General features: G+C 39.7%; 1 protein-coding gene across 2 annotated transcripts in view; it reads left to right on the plus strand.

Moving 5' to 3' along the window:
- The first annotated feature begins 468 nt into the window (after positions 1–468).
- Positions 469–20,619, plus strand: part of pdgfd (platelet derived growth factor d) — a 55,491-nt gene continuing 35,340 nt past the window's right edge. The window contains exon 1 of one of the 2 annotated variants that reach the window (XM_085183857.1): positions 469–1,137. In XM_085183857.1, the coding sequence (XP_085039983.1) occupies positions 1,020–1,137 (118 nt within the window). In that variant the 5' untranslated portion in view covers positions 469–1,019. The remainder of the gene's footprint in view (positions 1,138–20,619) is intronic. The other variant, XM_085183858.1, reaches the window with a different exon arrangement.

The raw sequence follows: 20,619 nt of genomic DNA on the forward strand, positions 1-20,619 counted from the left end.
TCCTTACCCAGATGATCATGCATGCATTGCACAATGCTGTCACTTACTGTGACTGCTTGGTTAAAACTTGTGTAACAGATCTCATCCCCTGGATTTACTTGTATCTCATATTTCCTCAGCATGATTCAACATTTAAGACCTGAGGCAAGAAAATTTCCCAGTAAGTCCTGGACAAGTTCATGACACATTTCCTTTCATGTAACTGGTGACACCCCCCATTTCCTCTGGATTTTCTAAAAAAAAAAAAAAAAAAAAAAAAAATCCACTTTCGCGTTTGCTCATTTCCTCATTCAAGTGTGTTTTAACAATCAAGTACTTAATTACAATAATCAGAAAGAAAAAGATGGATCAATAGAACGAATATATACGAAGAAAACTTTAAAATACATTTTATCGATGTTTCTTTTGAAAGGTTTTCTTTCTTTTTTTTTTTCTTTTTTTTAAATTATCCTGTATAACTTTACACCCAAGCATCTCACCCGCACTCCCACAGCAAGCTGGACGCTCACACACGGTGCGCACGCGCCACTATTTGGCAAAGTTTGACGCCCCAACTTTAAAAGTGCAGATGCATTAGAAACTGGAAAACTATGCGGGATATTTCTCAGTGGCAGAATAGATTTTTTTTTAGTTGTTTCACAGAGATAAGAAGTCCGGCGCCTACAGTCTCTAGTCTGACCGTGAGCGTGGCTATATTACCCTCCACCTGCGCTGAGCTATTTCAGAGTTTTGCACTTGGTACGCCTGTGCGCGCATAACTTTTTAAAGAAAGCAAAGACTTCCATATTTTTTGGCACTTTGGAACAAGACGGAGCATAGAGTCCGACAGACTTCAAGCGTTGGAATCAACAAGTGATTCCAATTTACGGGTAAAGGAGAGAGCTACTCAAAGCTCGCAGTTATTGCAAACGTTAATGGAAAGCTTTAGATAACTTTTGAAGTACATCATTTTTCGCTTAAGCCACTAGAAGGCGAAGAGGACATTTACTCATTTTTAACCTAGCATCATTCTCAGCAACATGAGAGGACCGGTGTTTTTCCACATGTGGACGGTTCTAATTTTGGGAACTTTAACAGGAGTCATGAGGGCTCAGGTCTCTACGACCAAAGTAATGAGGGGCAACAACAGAAGAGACGGTGAGATTACCTTTTTAAAAAACTTTCTTTAGCTTTAATATCGATGTAGTTGTAATAACATGTTTTGTGGTGCACAGTGTGTACGTGGATGTGTGTGCAAACGACTGACTTGGTGGTGAAAGTTAAGTGATCTAAAAATAAGCGATGGAGAAACAGGAAGCGCATAAATTCCGTTGAATAACAATTGAATTTTTTTAAATGAAATAAAGAACGGGCATCACTTCGTCCCACTGGGTGTTAAAAACCTTTTGTAGCATAATTATCATGCATCGCTACATAATTTAAGATAAGGTCTTCAGATTCTCAGAGTCTCGTGGCTGTATAAATTTCTGGATGTGTGCCATGCTTACTTTGCGCTCGTGCCTGAGGGCAAAGTCACGGTGAAGTAGCGCTGAGTACCAAGCGCGCGCACATCCAAACAGCTGCAGCGTTGCTTTTGGCTGGAAAGCATGAAAATACCTGTGTATTAGGTTCTGACCTGGATAGCTGCCCCTGAGGCCTGTTTGACTAAACTCTCTCCTGTGTGGGTGTAGAAAACACAAGGTTGCATGGGGAGCTCATCCATGAATAATAATTATAATAATAATAATAATGGATTGGATTTATATAGCGCTTTTCAAGGCACCCAAAGCGCTTTACAATGCCACTATTCCTTCACTCTCGCATTCACACACTGGTGGAGGCAAGCTACGGTTGTAGCCACAGCTGCAACCGTGGCAGACTGACAGAAGCGAGGCTGCCATATCGCGCCATCGGCCCCTCTTGCCAACACCAGTAGGCGGTAGGGTAAAGTGTCTTGCCCAAGGACACAACGACCAGGACAGAGAGCCCAGGGATAGAACCGGCGACCTTCCGGTTACAGATACGCTTCCCAACCCCTTGAGCCACGGTCGCCCCAATAGTGAATGAGTGAATGAAAGTCTGACACAATAAAACCCTATTAGACACGTCTTAAACTATCTTTAGTTTATTATTATTATTATTATTATTATTATTATTATTATTATTATTATTATTATTATTATTAGCTTTTTCATCATTTCCAATTTTATGAATCATCTCAACCAAACCTGTCAACAAAACGGTCAGTATTTGAGTTTTATCATTTGAATCCAACCGTGTAACATCCACCCGAAGGACGTTTCATTGTACCCCGTTACATAAATGCATCTATTTACGGCAAACATCACAATAGCCATTGCAGTGCTCTAGCAGCATTATGAGGACAAGCAGACGGAATAGAAAAGCGGCGAGTGATGGAAGAAATGGTGCAGATTAAAAGTTGGTGCTTTAAAAAGACAGCACTGTTTGGGCGAGGTTCAAAATAGCAGCAGGATGAAAAGTGTTTGTTCCCTCACAGAACAGGAAAAGAAACGGTATTAGCTGCAAAGATCAGAAGAAGGCAGCGTTAACACTGGAGTAAGTTTTCACAATACTGTTGAAATCTGAGTTTTTAATACGTGTTCCAACTTTTGTTTTTCTTTTTACAGCTCTGTAGAAAATCTCCCTTGGTGGTTGCTATTGTTGCTATTGTTTTCAGGTTTTATGTTACTGATGTCTGTCTCAGACTGCAGTTGTAAACACAGTTGTTCCACTCTTTTAGTATTCCAGACACTGATACCAAAGTCAGTATTTAATAATAGTCTTTGACCTTCATGACCTCTAATAATATATTTACAGTTATTTTCTAACAAGCATTTATAACAGCTGCTAAATGAAAATTTAAAAAATAAAGAAACAGGAGGAACACCCTCCAAACGTACTATCAGCGTCAGCATATTTGTTGAAACACCACAAACACAAGAACGAACTGATATGAGTTAAGTAGAGCCTTGTGGTGACATTAAAACAAGATTATTTTTAAAATGCACTGTCATATTATCTCTGTAAGAACATATGAATAAATTCACATACAAAATGTTACGGAAATCCTTTTCATCTGTTGAAAAGAAAAACGACATCATCCATTACATTGGATTTTTAAGTCACAAACGACTGGTAACAGTATCAGTCTTAAAGTTCCTACATCAGTCAAACTCTAGACATCATTGTACATTATACTGTTATTTATGCTCTTGTCCTTCTTGAAATTATTTGACAATAACATAGCTAACCATTGAATGGTCTTGGGGAACTTTTCAGCTTTAATCCTTGTCCAGGGAGGTTTGCTGCAATACCTCAAGTTTCAAACACAGAGATTATTATACCAGCATATCATGTTTACAATGAAAGATTTTTCTTTTCTCTCTCAACTTTTGAGACACCTCACTTATATCTGCTTTAAAATAGGTTAATCAAGCAAATCCAGCGCTGCTTTAGAGGTACTTATATACTTTTTGCAGCAGCTTTGTATTGTTGCAACTATTAAATGAACAAAGTCAGGATAAAAAGTTTGAAGCTTAAAAATCAGTCCCACAAGTCAACACATACAACACATGCATGCATGATTATTCATAAATTGGTAAATTGTTTTTTTCTCCCACAAACTGGTTTTATTCTAACATTTTTAAAAAAGCTGTTATACTAGAGTCTCATTGTTTCCCATGTATTGTAATCCAAACTCCTTAGTCACTAAAACAACAGCGTCTTATCAGTCTAACTTTTTTTACACACTCACACTCAATGAGATGAGGTCAGCCATTCGATAATAGAGCCTCTTGACACAGTTGTCAAACCATCTATATTTTCTAATAATACCAAATCAGACCGATAAGATCAAAGTGAAGTCGAGTCATGTGGAATCGAAGCTGCTGTCCAGTCAGCCTGATTGCAAGATGCTTAGATTCAACAGCTCTTTAATCCATTGCAGAGTCTTAAAATAATACACTGCTACAAAGTTATCTTTACTTGTGTGTTTGTGTCTAGTTTTTGCCAAAACAACCAGCTTATGTGGAATATGAGAGCTTAGTTCTGTTATTTGATTGACTGTAGCTGATTAGAGTTGTTTCCAACCTAAAGCTGATAGGGCCTCCACAGCTTTCTTTCATCCATTAACCATTGCGAATGTGCTCATATGTGTGTATTTGTGTGTAAATGTTCTGACAGAATGTCTTAGCTCATTTCAAGGAATTCCCACCAAGGTTTTGTTTTTTTTTCCTCTTGTGTTTGTTCAGCATTTTTCTCATTCTTTTTGCCTGCTATTGAAGTGAGTCTACGTGTGCTTTAAAGGGGTTTGGGTGGTGTGGAGATCGGGAGGGGGGGGGGGGGGGTTGTGAGCCAGGGAGACGGCGTCTTTTTGTAGAGAAGGAAACACAAAAGTACACATGTAAACACATACAACAAAATAAACACTATTTGGCCTTTCTGCTCAGAGGAATTTGTCATCTCCACTGAAAAGACAAGATGACCCAAATACAATAGAAACGAATACACAAGCACAAACATATACACAGACTCGGCTACTACCATCGAAAACATCATAAAATATCACAGATGTTCAACTATTTCCCATACTGCTTATATTCTGTGAACCACTCTAATATTGCTCAAGATATTTATTATTATAATAACAATTTACAACAACTTGTTAATATGCAGGACTAATAATACAGCGAAATGTTGAGCAACTGATGGTAAAGGTGACTGCTCTGCACTGGTTTTTAACAGAGGTATAACTTAACTAGGGGCAATCGTGGCTCAAGAGTTGGCCGTTTGTCTTGTAATCAGAAGGTTGCCAGTTCAAGCCCTGGCTCTGACAGTCTCGGTCGTTGTGTCCATGGGCAAGACACTTCACCCGTTCCCTACTGGTGGTGGTCAGAGGGCCTGGTGGCGCCAGTGTCTGGCAGCCTCGCCTCTGTCAGTGTGTCCCAGGGCAGCTGTGGCTACAATGTAGCTTGCCATCACCAGTGTGTGAATGGGTGGATGACTGAATATATTGTGACGCGCTTTGGGGTCCTTAGAGATTAAGTAAAGCGCTATATAAATACAGGCCATTTACCATTTAATACTGTCAGAGTCAACTCAGTATTCATCTCAGAGAAATGATATCCTTAGGTATTGAGAATGCAGCAGATGGATGCAAAGCCCGTCCTACATCACATAGAATTGCACATGATAGAATGGCATAGATTCAACAATGTATTGGAAGCATCCATCAGAGATTTTAGTCAATGTTGACGTGACAGCATCACACGATTTGTTGCCTGCAGATCCATGATGATCCCCTCCTGTTCCACCACATCCCAAAGGTGCTCTATTGGATTGAGATCTAGTGACTGTGGAGGTTGTTTGAGTACAGTGAACTTATTGTCACGTTCAAGAAACCAATTTGAGATTATTTAGGCTGATTCATATGGTGCGTTAACCTGCAGAATAGATACACTGTGGTCATAAATGGATGGACAGGGTCAGCAGCAGTACCCAGGTACAGTGTGTTACTCAGCTGGTACTGAGCAAAGTCCCCTAAGTGTGTCAAGAAAATATCCTCCACGCCGTTACACCATTGATTGAAGGCAGGATGGATTCATGCTTTCATGTTGTTTATGTCAATTGCTGAACCCGTCATCTGAATTGAGAATCATAATTTTTTCAATATCTCATTATCCTATTATTTAGTGAGCCCGTGCAAATTGGAGCCTCATTTTCCAGTTGTAGCTGACAGGAGTGGCACCCTCTGTGGTCTTAAGTTGCTGTAGTTTATCGGCTGTAGTACTTATGCTCTTCTGCATTTATTGATTGCAACGAGTGGCTATCTAAGTAACTGTTGCCTTCCTATGAGTTCAAAGCAGCGGGTTATTCTCCTCAGACATCAACATGGTGTTTACTCCTAGAGAACCGCTGCTCACTGGATATTCTTTCATTTTTAGATGTTTCTCTGTAAACCTTGGAGATGGTTGTGATGGAAAATCCCAGTAGATCAGCAGTTTTTGAGATACCCAGACCAACCCATCTGCCAGCAATAACTGTGCCACATTCAGAATAATTTCAAACACTTTTCCTCCCCATTTTGATTTTGATTTTAACTTCAGCAGTAAATCATGTGTACATGGTGTGTGTGTGTGTTTGTGTGTAGATATGTTGTGTATATGTGGAAAAACAGAAAAAAAATTAATCTTTTTAATACACCATCAACAATCCTTGTGAGACTCCTCATATCATAGCCTAAAATTTATTTTCGCGTAAAATAAAACTGCTGATGTCAGCTGTAATGAAAATGTCAAAATGGTCATTTTAAGTTAATTACTCCATAGATATTATATTAAGATTTCTCCTTGTAATATTACATTTTATTGGTGCAGCTGGGCTAATCTAAATGTACACTGGTGTGTTTAGCTACTTAGCATACTGAAGTCTAAGGCAGACAATATGTGACTTTGAGAGAATGTGGTAAAGTGAAATTCTCTAGCGATATAAGAGCACTGATATCTTCTTTTTAACTGTTTGCTTCAGGATTAAAGTTACGCAAAACGAATACACACACTTTGGAGCTTAATATGATAGCATATTACATATTCAGGGGGCTTGTATTATACTGCATTTGTACACTCTTGTCCCTTTTGCTTCCATGTATTCCTCAAAGGAGACAAAAAGGGCCTGAAAAGCACAGGCAGAGGCTATGATGGACACTTTTCCTTGTTTTTAACAGTCACTTTAGCTCTTTGTATGTTATACATGCAGCCAATTGAAAGACTAACAACAACAGAAGTGTGAGTTGCCAACAGTTTGGTTGTTTGTAACACTGCCCCCTGGTGACACTAAACAGTTGTAACATGTGGATGATTTGCAAAGTTGTGCGTAGGCTCTGTGTAGGGCCAAAGCACAACTATGTTTGAGCCATTAGCACGAACGCTAACATGCACCACATACAGAGTTATACTTGGAGTATGAAAAATAGAGAGTAACCATAATTGCAGTTAGTCTCAGTGATAACCAGCTCTCTACTAGCAACAGGTTAGACATACAGGTTTCTGTGTTTTTGTCACAAAACCATCATTTAGTCATGGAGTGCAACGGGTCACTTTGCCAGACAGAGATTAGAAGTGACACATCTTGTATTGAGCACAATATTTTTTTTATGAAGAGTCGTGGCGTATCTTTCTGAATCCTTCTCTTTCTTCCAATAATTCTTATCTTTGCCGTCCTCTCAGTGCCGTCTTATCAGTCTGTGCCTCGCTACATATCACTTCATCTCTGCAGATCCTCCTCTTTCAATGACTCTCTTTCTCATGTCTGTCTCTATCTCTCAGCCTTCACCCATCTGTTTCAGCTGTTTTTAATCAAAAGCTATTTCACCCCGTTGGCTCTGTGGGCAAATACAATGTGACAAACAGTGTCACAGACAGGCATACTAAGACAAAACAGAGACACCTGCACAAGGATAACACATTTAGTCAAATGTATTGTATCAGACACTATGGATGCACTTGACAGACCTTTATTTACCTTTGTATACTGAAAAAAGGGCACAGATTAAGAGAAAAAAGCCACAAGCTGCACAGCAATTCAGATAGATATTTGTACAGATAATGTCCTCGCAAAAATATGTTTGCATTATCAATAACTGTGATGTCCTGCGGGCCCTCAGTGTGTATGAGTGCTCAGTGTGGCCAGGGACACACAGCACAGACACACAGAAGCACAATCACACCCCCATCAAAACAGTCTTGTGGATTGGTGCACCACTGGACTTGTAATACACTCGTGGAAACCCAGTGAAGAACAGTTCAAAGTAGAGATTCATGTTTGACTAAACAATTTCACCTCTGTATCTGTTGGTAGATGTCTTGGAGCTTTTCCAAATGTTCACATTCTTATGGAACTGTGTATTCCATTTTCCATTTCCTAGACCACTTCCGGCTTCCTTTTACTCGTGTTGGCTTAAAAGTTGAGATGCAAAGTTTGTACATACTTGACCTTCTTAAGCATCACCTGTGAAAATATATCCTCTCTAGTGTTTATTTACTAGCTATTGTGGAACTTTACATTAATATCTTCTCAAATCAAAATCATGTCTAAAAAAGCTATTTGGCAATTAGACTCAGATCAGGAATAGGATAGGAAGTAGGACAGGAGTCTAGATGCTGGTGGTGGTGAAAATGAAGATAGAGATGTGAATGATTTCCCTTGTTGAATTTAGACATATGCTTCATCAGGATAATGATGGAACCAAAAGTCAGTGATTCTGTTTTGTGTGTTACATCACAATGTCACTCTGTCTTGTGATATCACACAAGCCTGGCGAAACTGAATAATGACAGGATGTAAATGGGTTCCAAATGTTTTTCTGGGACTATATTAAACACAGGGGTGACAGCAGGGAGGATTATGACTGAGGTTATTTGGAATTCATGACTCACATTTAGGACACCCAACATGAAGCTACTCCCCACCCGCCCACCCAGGCTGAATCAAACACAATTACAGGATCTCCCTTTCAAGGGAATCCCCCAATAAACACTTTTCATCACGCACATACACACACACGCATGCTTTGCCACACACTTTGCATGAGCCAAAGTTACCCCACCTCTAAACGTTTGGCAGACGGTCTTTTCCTCCCCTGCACAGAAAAAAAAATAGGGCGGTGACCACTTGGACAGTGTAGTGGGAGAGGAGTGTGTGCTGTTTGTGTGGCGAGAGAGAGAGAGTAAGGGAGAAAGAGAGGCAAAGGGTGAAATGATGGCTTGGAAATTGAGTGGGTCTAGGTGTAGAGCCATGTATGATATGGTGCTCATATTTTAGGAGGAGGAAGCGAGGGCGGTGGGAGAGAAGTGGTAGTTTTAAAGGAAGCTTAGAGGGCACAGAGGAGGAGAACGGGGAAAAGGTGTGTAGAGAGAGATATGCCAAGTTAAAAGACCTGTCCTTCTACTTTTCTGCCTCGTCAGCTTCCAAAGATATATAGTGAATCCAATTGCAAGCCAAATGGACAGAGAAGATGAAGGTAAGCAGAACTGATAGAGGAGGGAAAGATAAGCTATTTCTGACGAGGGAGGGGGTCAAGATCAAGAACAGTGCCAAACATCAGCAGATTATCTGATATCTCAGTATTTGATTAAAACTTGCATGATGCAAAAAAAAAAATCCTTTCACCCCTTCTCTAAAATACTAATGTCTAAACAAGAACAATAAATTCCTCAATATTATCCAAAGTTTACAGGAGTTTACAGAAAGAAAGAAAGAAAAGAAGCAATGACAGGATCGCCCCATTAACCACAGCAATGTGAGAACCCAAGAACTGTAAATTCATGATTTAAAGAAAAATTAACCGGGACCATATCGTCTTGCAGAAATGTGATTATACTGTAACAATTTAGAAAAACACGATGACAAAAAAGCGGGGATGAGGAAAGTTTTGCAGTAAATGTTACAGTTTTAGGGGCATGTTTATAATCTAATTCAGTCGAGTGAAATAGCTTGTTTGTATTTGTACCAATGCCAAGCTTAAACATTTTCATTTTAGCTTTATTTTTCTGATGTGATCATTTATCTTTATCTTTCTTGCACATGAACATATTACAGTGTTTGGGGAATCTCTGTACACAGTTGCAGACATTTTCTCGAAGGTTGCACACAAAAGAAGATCAGTTGTGTTCTTACTACTAAAAAATGCTCTGGATGGTTTAAGTGAGAGTGCTAGATGCATGGGAATTACCAAAATAATGAATATACATAATTTAAATTATGTGTTGGGTGTAACACATTACAATGCATTACTGCACTAAATCCAGTAATTAAATGACAGTTACAACTATGTTATTACTTGCTTTAAAAAGGTGTTTACAAAGGTGTGGGGGGGATAGAAAAAAAAACAAACCACAAAATTATGTCTCAATGCATTTCAAGTCATTTTACGGAGTAATCAGAATATAATGTAACGAGTAGTGTAACAAATTAAAAATCCAGAAAATATACGCATTACTATTACGAAAGTAACGATTAATGTGTAATAGATTACTATTTTGAATAACAACACTTCCATTTGAATATTTGTATTCTGATGTTTTCCTTATCTTATCCCCCCATAAGATGTGATATATGTATGAGGAAAACAGTTGACATATTTAATGTTCCTCCAGCCAAAGTGAGCTGAAAACATAAACTCTAATGTGCGATCATGCCAAAAGTGGGATAATTCAAAAGTATTGTGGTAGAATATTTTGTAATACTTTCTAGTCTATACTGTGTATAGACTTTGATTACTTAGGGTTCCCATAACTGGCAACTATGGCACTTGTTAATGCAAGCTTGTTATGAGTTGTGCAGAATCATTTATCTCTGTTGATGTGTATTGTCTTCCTTAGCTGTAATAACTGAATTTACAAGCCAACAATGCACTTTTGAAAATGAGCTGAGTTGGGGACTCAGTAGAGGAGAATTAGAGAGTGTGCTAGAAAGAAAGGGAGACAGATGTTTAGTCCTTGTAGAGTGTCAGTCTTGGCAGCTGAGCCATCGGACTGCCAAATAGCAGGGTGCAAATAACAGAGGAGGGAAAGAGCAAGGAGGTGGAGGTGCACAGAAACAGAAAGCAGTTGGACTAGTGGGTGAAACAAAAGAACAGATTCAAATAAAAGACAGAGAAGATAATGAAGGTTGAATAAGATAAAGTGAAGGTAGCTAAACAAGGAAGAAGGGAAGCTAAACAAGTAGAAATGTATAACTGTATAGAAGGTAAGAGGTTGACTGGGGTAAAACAAAGAGGAAAGGCTCAAAAAAGGGTGGTGAGAGATGCTGCATTCTGCCAGTGTGTTACAAAAACAGCTGACAAGCAGACAAAAGAGAGAGCTTGTGAAAGTAAGAGGGATAACTTCAGACAACAGAAACTGAGTGATTGATATGGAGAGAGACTGTAGAGGTGTGAAAAGAGCGATATAGAGTGCATGGCATCAAAAAGGAGAAGTATGAGTGGGAGAGGGTTGTGCTGAATAAGCAGTGAATGTGAGATAAACAAGAGATTGAGGGATAAGAAGAGGATAGGAGGAGACAAAAATTTGGAGAGAGAGGAGGGAGGGAGTCTCTGAACAAAGATTCACAGCACCCCCTCAACCTCAGAGAAACACAGATGAAAAAGAATGAGGAATATTAATAGGGAGAAAACATAGTGTGAAGAAATGGAAGTGTGTACTTTGAAGGTAGTAGATTAGTTGCATAGTGAGCTTCTCTCATGGCGTTTAGTCTGCTCCAGTCCTTCACAAACAAAGCTAATGTGAGTCAACAGTTCATGCATGAGAAAACTTCTCATCTGTTTGTATGAGTGTGTTAACGATACAAGAGAGGAGGACTGTGTAGGTATGAGTCCAATAATACCTATTGTGCTCTAGAAGTTTTATTTATTGATCTAGATTTACATCCCTTCATTTTCCCTAAAACTACTCACCTGTAAAACAGCATTTCAGCTCAAATGTTGTCTATAACATGTGGAAAAGTGAAGTTTACATGTTCAAAGCTTACAGAGTAATTAAGTAACACGTGGAACAAAGTATTAAATGCAGTAAAATGAATAAATAAAAAGATAAGTCGCCTACTTAAGGCGCCTGACTTCCACGACCTGTCAGAACAGCTTCTGCTTCCTATTTACACAAACAAATGAACTCTAATTAACAACGCCACTGTAGTTGTACTTGCAGCAGGTGTGTTAATTACATCAATGTCCCTTGGTGCAAGGTGGTACTTTGAAACATGCTCTCTGAGGGGATGGAGAGTGCAATTAAAAGAGTCTGTCATGCAGCTATTTGGCAGTCATTTGGACTTGAGTTGGAAAGCTGCTGATCTATATCACGCTGCAGGGAACATAGATGCATAAAACCAAAAGATGATAACATCCTCAGTTTGGCACAACAAGAACTGAAACCAAGTGAAAATGATTTCCTGCTGAGCTGCTTTGAAGCAAAATTTGACCTTGCCATCACAGACCTCTCCCCTTATGGCTCTGTAAGGTTTAATTATTGTATTTTAGGTACTATAAGGTGTACGTTTTTAGCATCAATGCATAAATGGTTAACTTCATGAGAATGCGTCTTAAAAACTGCTCACAGTTGGGTCAAATTGCTTAATAAGTCATTTTATACATGGGATTAAGAATTAAAACATAATTGTTTTGTTTTGTTTTGAGTTATTTCCAAATCAAAGACTACAGCTATTGCACTATAACTTTTTTTTTTTAATCTGATAGGTTTATTTTGTTTTTTAGTAATAAAAAATAAAGGACTAATTTTACCTCTGGACCTCAAATTTAGAATTTCAGCAGAAAAAAAAGCTCCCAACTACAAGTTCAACATTTGGAATGAACTCCAGATCGTCTATCTTCTTAGGTTGTGACGAAATAGTGAAAGAGCAGGACTCACTTGGCAGTCCAACTACTTGTCGGTCAGTTGGCCAATTACTTCTCAGAACTGGAAAAGTCTGTGTATATAAATGGCTGCAATTACTAAACAGCTAATGCAATACCTTTTTGATAAACCCAGTAAATTAAAGCTGAAAATCTGCGTTTCAGTCACATCTTGGTTGTTTGATATAAAACCCACTGTGGTGGCAGCAGTACAAAAATAATGTCCTAAAGCTTTGTAAAGCATATTTGCTACCATTTATCCACCTATTTCCCCTAAGGGCTGGGTTATCCTTGGAGAAAAATTATTCCATCACTCCTCAATATCTGCTGTTCTGACCCTGAAGCATCCTTCAGTGGTTTAATGAGCTCAGTGCCTTGAGACCAATAATCAACTCAACATATCCTGTATTCTTAAAACAATCTGTGTCAACTTACCAAGTTATCTTTTTTCAGACTTGTGTTCATACAAATCTTTACAATACAGTTTTTGCAAAAACAAAACAAAACAGTGGGCAGCAAAAAGAATTTACTTCAAGCATTGTGTACAGTGAGAACTCATAAAGGGTGCTGTGCAAAAATGATGCAGAATTTAGCATTCCAGTCATTAATCGTGTGAAAGATTGCTTATGGGTCACGTTTGAGGGTGAAACCGAGGTGAAACACACTGGTGCAGGTAAATGGTGGTTCGATTATTTTCTCAAACTACACAAAGGTATAAAGTCTTTCAGATGTTTTCAATGCCTGCTGAAACTTGAATGAGGGGGAGAACATGACAAATGTCAGAAGTGACACTGCAGAAAGATGAGAGCAGGAGCTGCTCTCACCCCAGGAGATTCGTCCCTGCTGAAGGAAAGAGATAAACACCCTGTGTATTTATGTTTCGTGCTTTTTATATATATGTGTGTTTGAGTGTGCGAAAGGGAAAGTGTGTTTGACAAATCCTCCAGTGCACTGTGAGAGCTATGTCTTTGTTACTCTGACAATGGCGCGCTGACACAAATGAAAAAGATTCCTTTTTTCCTCCTCTGTCAAACACTTTTATCCTTCCTTCCCCTACTGTCAGCGTTTCTGCCCCATATTCACTCTCTGTCTGATTCTCAGTTTGTGTATCTCAGCATTCCTCACACCGTCTCCTACCCTCTACCCCTGTCTTCTCTCTTCTTCATTAGCTTTTCCTCTTCTGTTTTCATTTCATAATTAATGAATATTGGTATCTGAGCAGCAGAGAACGAAGAGAAGGGAGCCGCAAGTGTTGAGGGGGAGAAGCAGGGACTTATTAGTGCAGAGAAATGGGGATAGGGGACCTGGATAGGAGTAAAGGGAAATGGCATTGTTGGAGGGCTATCAAAGAGGGAAAATGAGAGAGAGTGGCAGAAAGATTAAGTTTAAAAAGAAAAGGAAAGAAGGAGAAACTAATATGTCTGTGAAGGTTCTCAGTTATCCAGGTCATCGTAGTCAAAGGAGCTTGCAAAGAAAAGCGTCTGGACTTCTTTAAGTTACTTGAAGACGTTTCACCTCTCATCCGAGAAGCTTCTTCAGTTCTAAGGTCAAATGGTGGAGAGTCCCAGATATAAACCTAGTGGGAGTGTCCCCCCACAGAGGGACAAAAGGACCCCCTGATGATCCTCTAATCACATGAGCCAAGGTGTGGAACTGGGTGTGGGTCCCAATCAGCCAGAGTTTCGGGTGAGTTCATTGTGAAACCTGGCCCCACCTTATCATGCGAATTCCTGAGGTCAGATGGCCCAGGATGTGAGTGGGCGTTAAGGCGTCTGGGAAGGGATCTCAAAACTGGATTATAGATGGCAGAGAGTTGGTGTCGTAAACCAGCGCCTCTGTTCAAAGATGGTCGCTCACAGTGGACATAGATGGCTTCTTTCACTCCTCTTTCAAACCATCTGTCCTCTCTGTCCAAAATGTGAACATTGGCATCCTCAATGTGAACATTGGCAAGGAGAAACTAAGAAAGAAATGACAGGAGGATGGTGCCGTGTGCTACTGTGGAGCCTGCAGAAGGATAAGTGATCCCAGTAGTAGATAGAAGGTCAGATACTCACTGACAGTGAGACCACTGTTTAACCCTGCACTAAGACCACACACACACGTGCACACACGTACAGCTTGTGCTTGCGTGCATGCTTTCTACAACAAACACGAATGCACATTTGCAGACACACACAGCTGACGTGAGGCGGACAGACTGAGAGCAGGATGGCTGTCAAAACATCAGCATCTGCTCAGGATCACACACAGCGCTCAGAGCAAACACACACACAAGCATACATCGAGCAAACAGCATCCAGGCCGCCCTTAGAGGGATTGAGTCTGATTTTTAATAAACTCGCGCTACTCCAGCTGGGGCATAACAAACACACATACACACACAGACACACATGGGCAGATAGTGCCACAGCCCAGCACCATGTCTCCTCATTTCTTCTTTCATACAGTAGAGAAGTTAGAGTTTTTTTGGAACGGTGACAAAATTTCAAGATAAAAATGCTTTTTTTTTGCTAATGAAATTCATTAGATGTTGATCATGTTGTATATAATGTTGTTTATAATACAATACTGTATAATGTGTGTTTAGATCAGTGCGCATTGGTATGCAGCTATCACTGTGTGTGTATGGATATGGGCAAATCAGGGCTAATTGATTATCCTCGTCAGCCCTGCTGTTCAGACTGCAGTAGCTGTCAGCAGGAGCCAACTGCTACTCTAACAAGCCTTACAAACACACACTTTTATATTCTCACAAGTACACGCATTATTACATTAACTCTTAATGCAGAGACGCACAGACTTGTGATAAATGTAGAGTCACAGGAAATACAAATCTATGCAGGAAGACAGCTTAACAGGTATATAAAAAACAGATGTCAGTTCTGATATTTACCATTTGTATTTGAATGATGGATTTTATCTTAAGAATCAGTTTTGAGCTGTTTACCTTCTATTTGCCTTAAAGGAACAGTAACCAACAGTTCACAATGTTACTTGTAAAGGTACCTCATCAAACAAAGTGAGTACAATGGAATATAATGAAAATGGCAAATAAAACTCTGTATCAAGACACACTCTCATATGGGGACGATATGGCTGATGAGGGCTTAGTAAATGCTCTGCATCAAGGAGTTAGAGGCTACGTCGGGACGAGCCCCTCTCATCCCTCATCCTTCCCTTCTCCCTGTCCTGCCCCTCCCTCAGAACCTCCTTAAAATCTGTTGTTACAACTTGAGCTGACTCCCCTCACCTACCTGCTTTCTCCTCTTACTTTCTCTCCTGCTTGCAGGCGGCACAGATTCCTCTCGTGTCTCACTCAGTCGTCACCCTTCCAACATTCTAGTTCTTTCCTCCTGTCAGTCTTACTTTTAACATAATTACAAGGAAATTTTTGCTTCATCTTCCTTATTTAGCAAGATGGGAAAAGATGTCAGACACCATGCTGTGATTCCCTCTCCATCCTTCACTTGGTGCCGCACTGTATTTGTGTATGGCACCACACAGCATGTACAACACTGTGGCAAGAAAAGGATTTATTCATGTTATGCATAAGCCACAATCTGTATTCAGCTTAGATGTCGGAGAAAAAAACCTTCTGATGGAAATACCCACAAGTTTTAGTTTAGTTAGCTTGTTACACAAGTAAATGTAAAAGTTATAAAAATGTTTTTGGCTTTAGTAATGCTGCATTTTTGTGTTTATTTGAATTGTATTTAATAAAGGAGGCAAATATAATTGAAGTTACTGACATAAATTGGGCTCTAATATGTGTAGTTAGTATGCCACGATGTATTGGTGAAGTGGTTGGAATGTGTTGACTATGGAACATGCTTTAATCTGCATTGATTATGCATTTGAGCCCCATCTCCCTAATTCGATTTCTGTGTTTATGTGAATATGTCGCATCTGCTTATGCGGACTGCCTCTGCATTCATGTGTCGAGTCGCTAAACCACAGTGTCTCCGCTGACCTGTCCTCAGTGCTGATTCAGCGAGTTGTCCCCCCCACTGCATTATTCAGCGAGCTTAGCCAAGGTGTTAAACAGGAGCACATCACTGCAGAGGATGGGAGCATGCTAAGTGGACTGGCAGAAGGCGAGGAGAATGTAGAGATGTTAACTTAGTGCTATGGAGAGATTAGCGTATAGAAACACGACTAAAGCTGTATCCTGTTTGGATTTACGGATGTTAAAAACCCACGGTAAATCAGCTTGAGTATTTAATTCAGATTAATACATTATCCTTCTATGTAATGCATAAGTAATGTGGGAGATTGTCACAGTCAAAATAAGATTCTTCAAGGGACTTAAAAACAAGTAATGTGTCTTTAAACGCCCGAAACACTGGCTCGTCTTGATTTTAGTTTGGAAAAGCGTGGAAATTGTTTGTGTGCAAATCAGGAGGAGCATGAAGTAACATTTTTCGCTGTTGATTTAATGCTACTCATTCAAGTTGTTTACAACTTAAAGGTGCTGTTCTCCACTGCTGAACAATGAGGCAGTTTTCACAAAGAGCCACTTGTAAGAATGACCCAAAAGCAAATCAAAGCCAGTCCCATGACTCACACGTTAAAATCCCATCTTAACAGTAGAAGTACAATAGTAACAGCAATGACAAAGAAGCCATGTATCGAAGAAAGAAGTTAAGTTCTTTTTCATCTAGTTTTTTTTAAATTGTCTAAGGAGCTTGGAAAGAAAAGCGTCTGGACTTCTTTGAGTTGCTTGAAAACGTTTCACCTCTCATCTGAGAAGCTTCTTCAGTTCTAAGGTCAAAAGGTGGAGAGTCCCAGATATGAACTCAGTGGGAGTTTCCCCCCAAAGAGGGACAAAGAACCCCCTGATGATCCTCTACCTAATCACATGAGCCAAGGTGTGAAAGCGGGTGTGGGTCACAATCAGCCAGGGTTTCGGGTGAGCTCATTGTGAAACCTGGCCCCACCCTATCATGTGATTTCCTGAGGTCAGATGCCCCAGGATGTGAGTGGGCGTTAAGGCGTCTGGGAAGGGAACTCAAAACTGGATTATAGATGGCAGACAGTTGGTGTCGTAAACCACCGCCTCTGTTCAAAGATGGTCGCTCACAGTGGACGTAAATGGCTTCTTTCACTCCTCTTTCAAACCATCTGTCCTCTCTGTCCAAAATGTGAACATTGGCATCCTCGAAAGAGTGACCTTTGTCCTTAACATGCAGATGGACTGCTGAGTCTTGTCCTGTGGAGGTGGCTCTTCTATGTTGTGCTATGCGCTTGTGAAGTGGCTGTTTGGTCTCTCCAATGTAGAGGTCTGGGTATTCCTCGCTGCACTGTACAGCATACACAGCATTGTTAAGTTTGTGTTTAGGAGTTTTGTCTTTCAGGTCTTTCAGGTGAACCAGTTTTTGTCTACCAGACAAAAACTGGTTCACTACGATGACCTGGATGACTGAGAACCTTCACATTTTTTTAAAAATTATAAGTAAGATTTCCTACATGTTACAGCAGCACACAGGACAACAAAGCAAATTAGAGATATATTAGAAAAATAAATAAGAAAAGCAGTGCACAGATAAACCCATACAGTAACCTACATACACAGAGATTTTTTATGTGCATAAAGTGCAGTTGAAGTGATACATGTATATTTTAGCAAGCATGTATTGTACCGTCCGACTGTAATGAAGTACCTATGATTGGTACTACACGCTGGCTGCACGGAGCTGTTGGGCCACTGCAGTCTCATGTAGCAGGTGAGAGGTGTTGTCCATAATGGAAATTAACTTGGCTGAGATCCTCCTTTCACCCACCTCCTCAGTTTAGGAGACTGGCCAGGACAGAGGTGGCCCTCTTTACCAGTCTACAAAGTCATTTCCTCCTCTTCTCTGTGCTGCCACCCCAGCAGACAACTACATAAATGATTGCAGAAGCCATCAATGTGTCATAAAAGGTTCTCAGTAATGTCCTGGACATCGCAAAAGACATAAGCATGCCCAGCAGCTGGCTTTGACTCTTGTACAGAAATGGGTGTTTTATTTAGAGATTGTAAAGGTGAAAAGCATTTTAGAATCGACTGATAAACAAAGGGTACAACAAAAAACACAAAACCTTACACATCCTAATAATTCATTTATTGTAGAAGAGTTTAAAATCAATTTTAGATCATGTGTTTAAAAGAATTACACAAAAACCTCATTCAAAATCGAATCCACGGGCAATCTTTTCACCTTTACATTGTGCTCCACTCCTGTTAATTAAAAAATCTTTGCTGGCAAATAACATGTTTAGTCACCTGACCTGATCTAGTAGAAATAAAATATAAAGTCTTTCATTCTTGATGGATGTGAATAACACTGTAGCAAAGCACTCCACAGCTGTGAGATCCCTCCACATTTGACATTTATTCTGCTGCTTTAGAAAAAGTGCATTAGGGGCATGTTGGCCATTCTCCTGAAGTGATCATTACGCTCCGTGTTTAGTGGACACATATCTTTGAACAAACAGTATGTGATCGTGTTGGTGATTTCACTGCATCTTTGTGAGCTACAAGAATACACCAATGGCCTGTACAGACTCACATTTATGGATGTGTGAGTTGATGTTTGATGATTCACCTTAGCAACAACCACCGCATTGTTTTTCTTCACTGATTATACTTTTTATGGTGTGTTTTTTTTAGATGGTTGAATAAGTTGCCTTTGCAGTGCTTTGGTTAACATCACAAAGTATTTCCAAACAACTGATGATGATCCACTTTCAGGGACAAGCTTTTTTTTGCCCTCTGCTTTGCCAGATGTCAGAGTTTTGCTTTAAGTCTGTCTCCTAATGTAGTTTGACTTGGCCAGGCTAGTCCAGGAAACATAAAGCTACACAGAGAAGATGTGATCGGCACGGTGATTTAGGGAGCACTTGATTGACTTCAATTGGCGGAGCACACATTTTCAGTATCAGTCAGTTATGTTCCTTTTATTGTGGGAAGCCAAAATCACGATGGAGATTAAAATTTGATTAATTGTGCAGAAGGCATAAGAAACAACAAGTTCAGTGCCTACATTTTAAAATTGATCCAACAGTTGGCTACAACAAAATATAAATGAAAAAAATTATTGTAAAAGCAGAACAGAGAAAGTTTATCATCCACATCAGTCTCCTGATCACCAGACCTGAGGTCTCTCTCTCATCCACTGTTCCCACTGCTCTGCTTTAGTCTGCAGCCCTCCTCAGTTCTGCTCCTCAGGCCTGATACATGTCCGTCGGGCTGCCCTGCTTCAGATTTCCTTTATTATTAGTTCCTATTAGTTTTCCACACCCTGGACTCTCTGCTCAGTTCAACTACAGCTCCCCTGCTGCTCTGCATAGCCAGCAATGTACCCAGTTCTCCACGTATCCAAATGTGTAAACAATTCTTATTTTTTCTTGAGCACAGCATTTTACATTGATTTCTATGGAGTCAAAAACATTATCAGTGGTTTTACAAAAGACCATTTAAAAGAAAGTCACAAAATATCAGTTGATGGGCTTTATTTTAACACTAGAACTGGAGGGCAGTCAGTTTGACCCTGTCGGGAGGCATAAAAAACAACTACAGTCCCCTGTTTAATCAATCATATTCACCTAGCTTTGACTAATGTTATAGCAACAATCATGTTGCTTGGAAATGCCGCATCCTGCAGTAGTGGTTTTAGATTCATTTCTATGAGGTCAAAATGACTTTTTTCTTCCAGACACCCCAAAATTCAGAATTTGGTAAATAAGTCTGATTTAGTAAAAGTTATGAGATGGTGGATTTCATTTTAACAGAGTTACAAGGTTTTTAACAGTGTTAACATGACTTTAAAATCTCAGTGGGTCAAAATGTCATGTTGGTGGTTCTAATGTTAGGAGAAGAAATAAACAGGTCTTCAGCCTGGAAAACAAAAACAAAACAAAAACAAAATCAGCTTAGGACTCCCTTCTCTTTAAGGCAACTTTAAAGATAAGTTGCCTTATCTTTTAGATTGGAGTTTCAGTCAGGTGGGTACCCTCACTGCCAAAACACCAAACTTTAGCCTTAAAAGTGTCATCCACAGAATACTGGGTTATATGATGACTTTTTTGCAGTGTATAATACTTAACATCCTTTATCATACATATCAATAAACATCATTAAGACATTTTAACATATTATCTTTTCAACTCAAACTTAATTCCTGATTTCCACTCACTCAGGCACAAATCATTGAGAGCTGTTTGTCCCTTTTCTTTGT

The sequence above is a fragment of the Neolamprologus multifasciatus genome, chromosome 14, assembly GCF_963576455.1.
Source record: "Neolamprologus multifasciatus chromosome 14, fNeoMul1.2, whole genome shotgun sequence".
In the NCBI taxonomy this organism is placed as follows: domain Eukaryota; kingdom Metazoa; phylum Chordata; class Actinopteri; order Cichliformes; family Cichlidae; genus Neolamprologus; species Neolamprologus multifasciatus.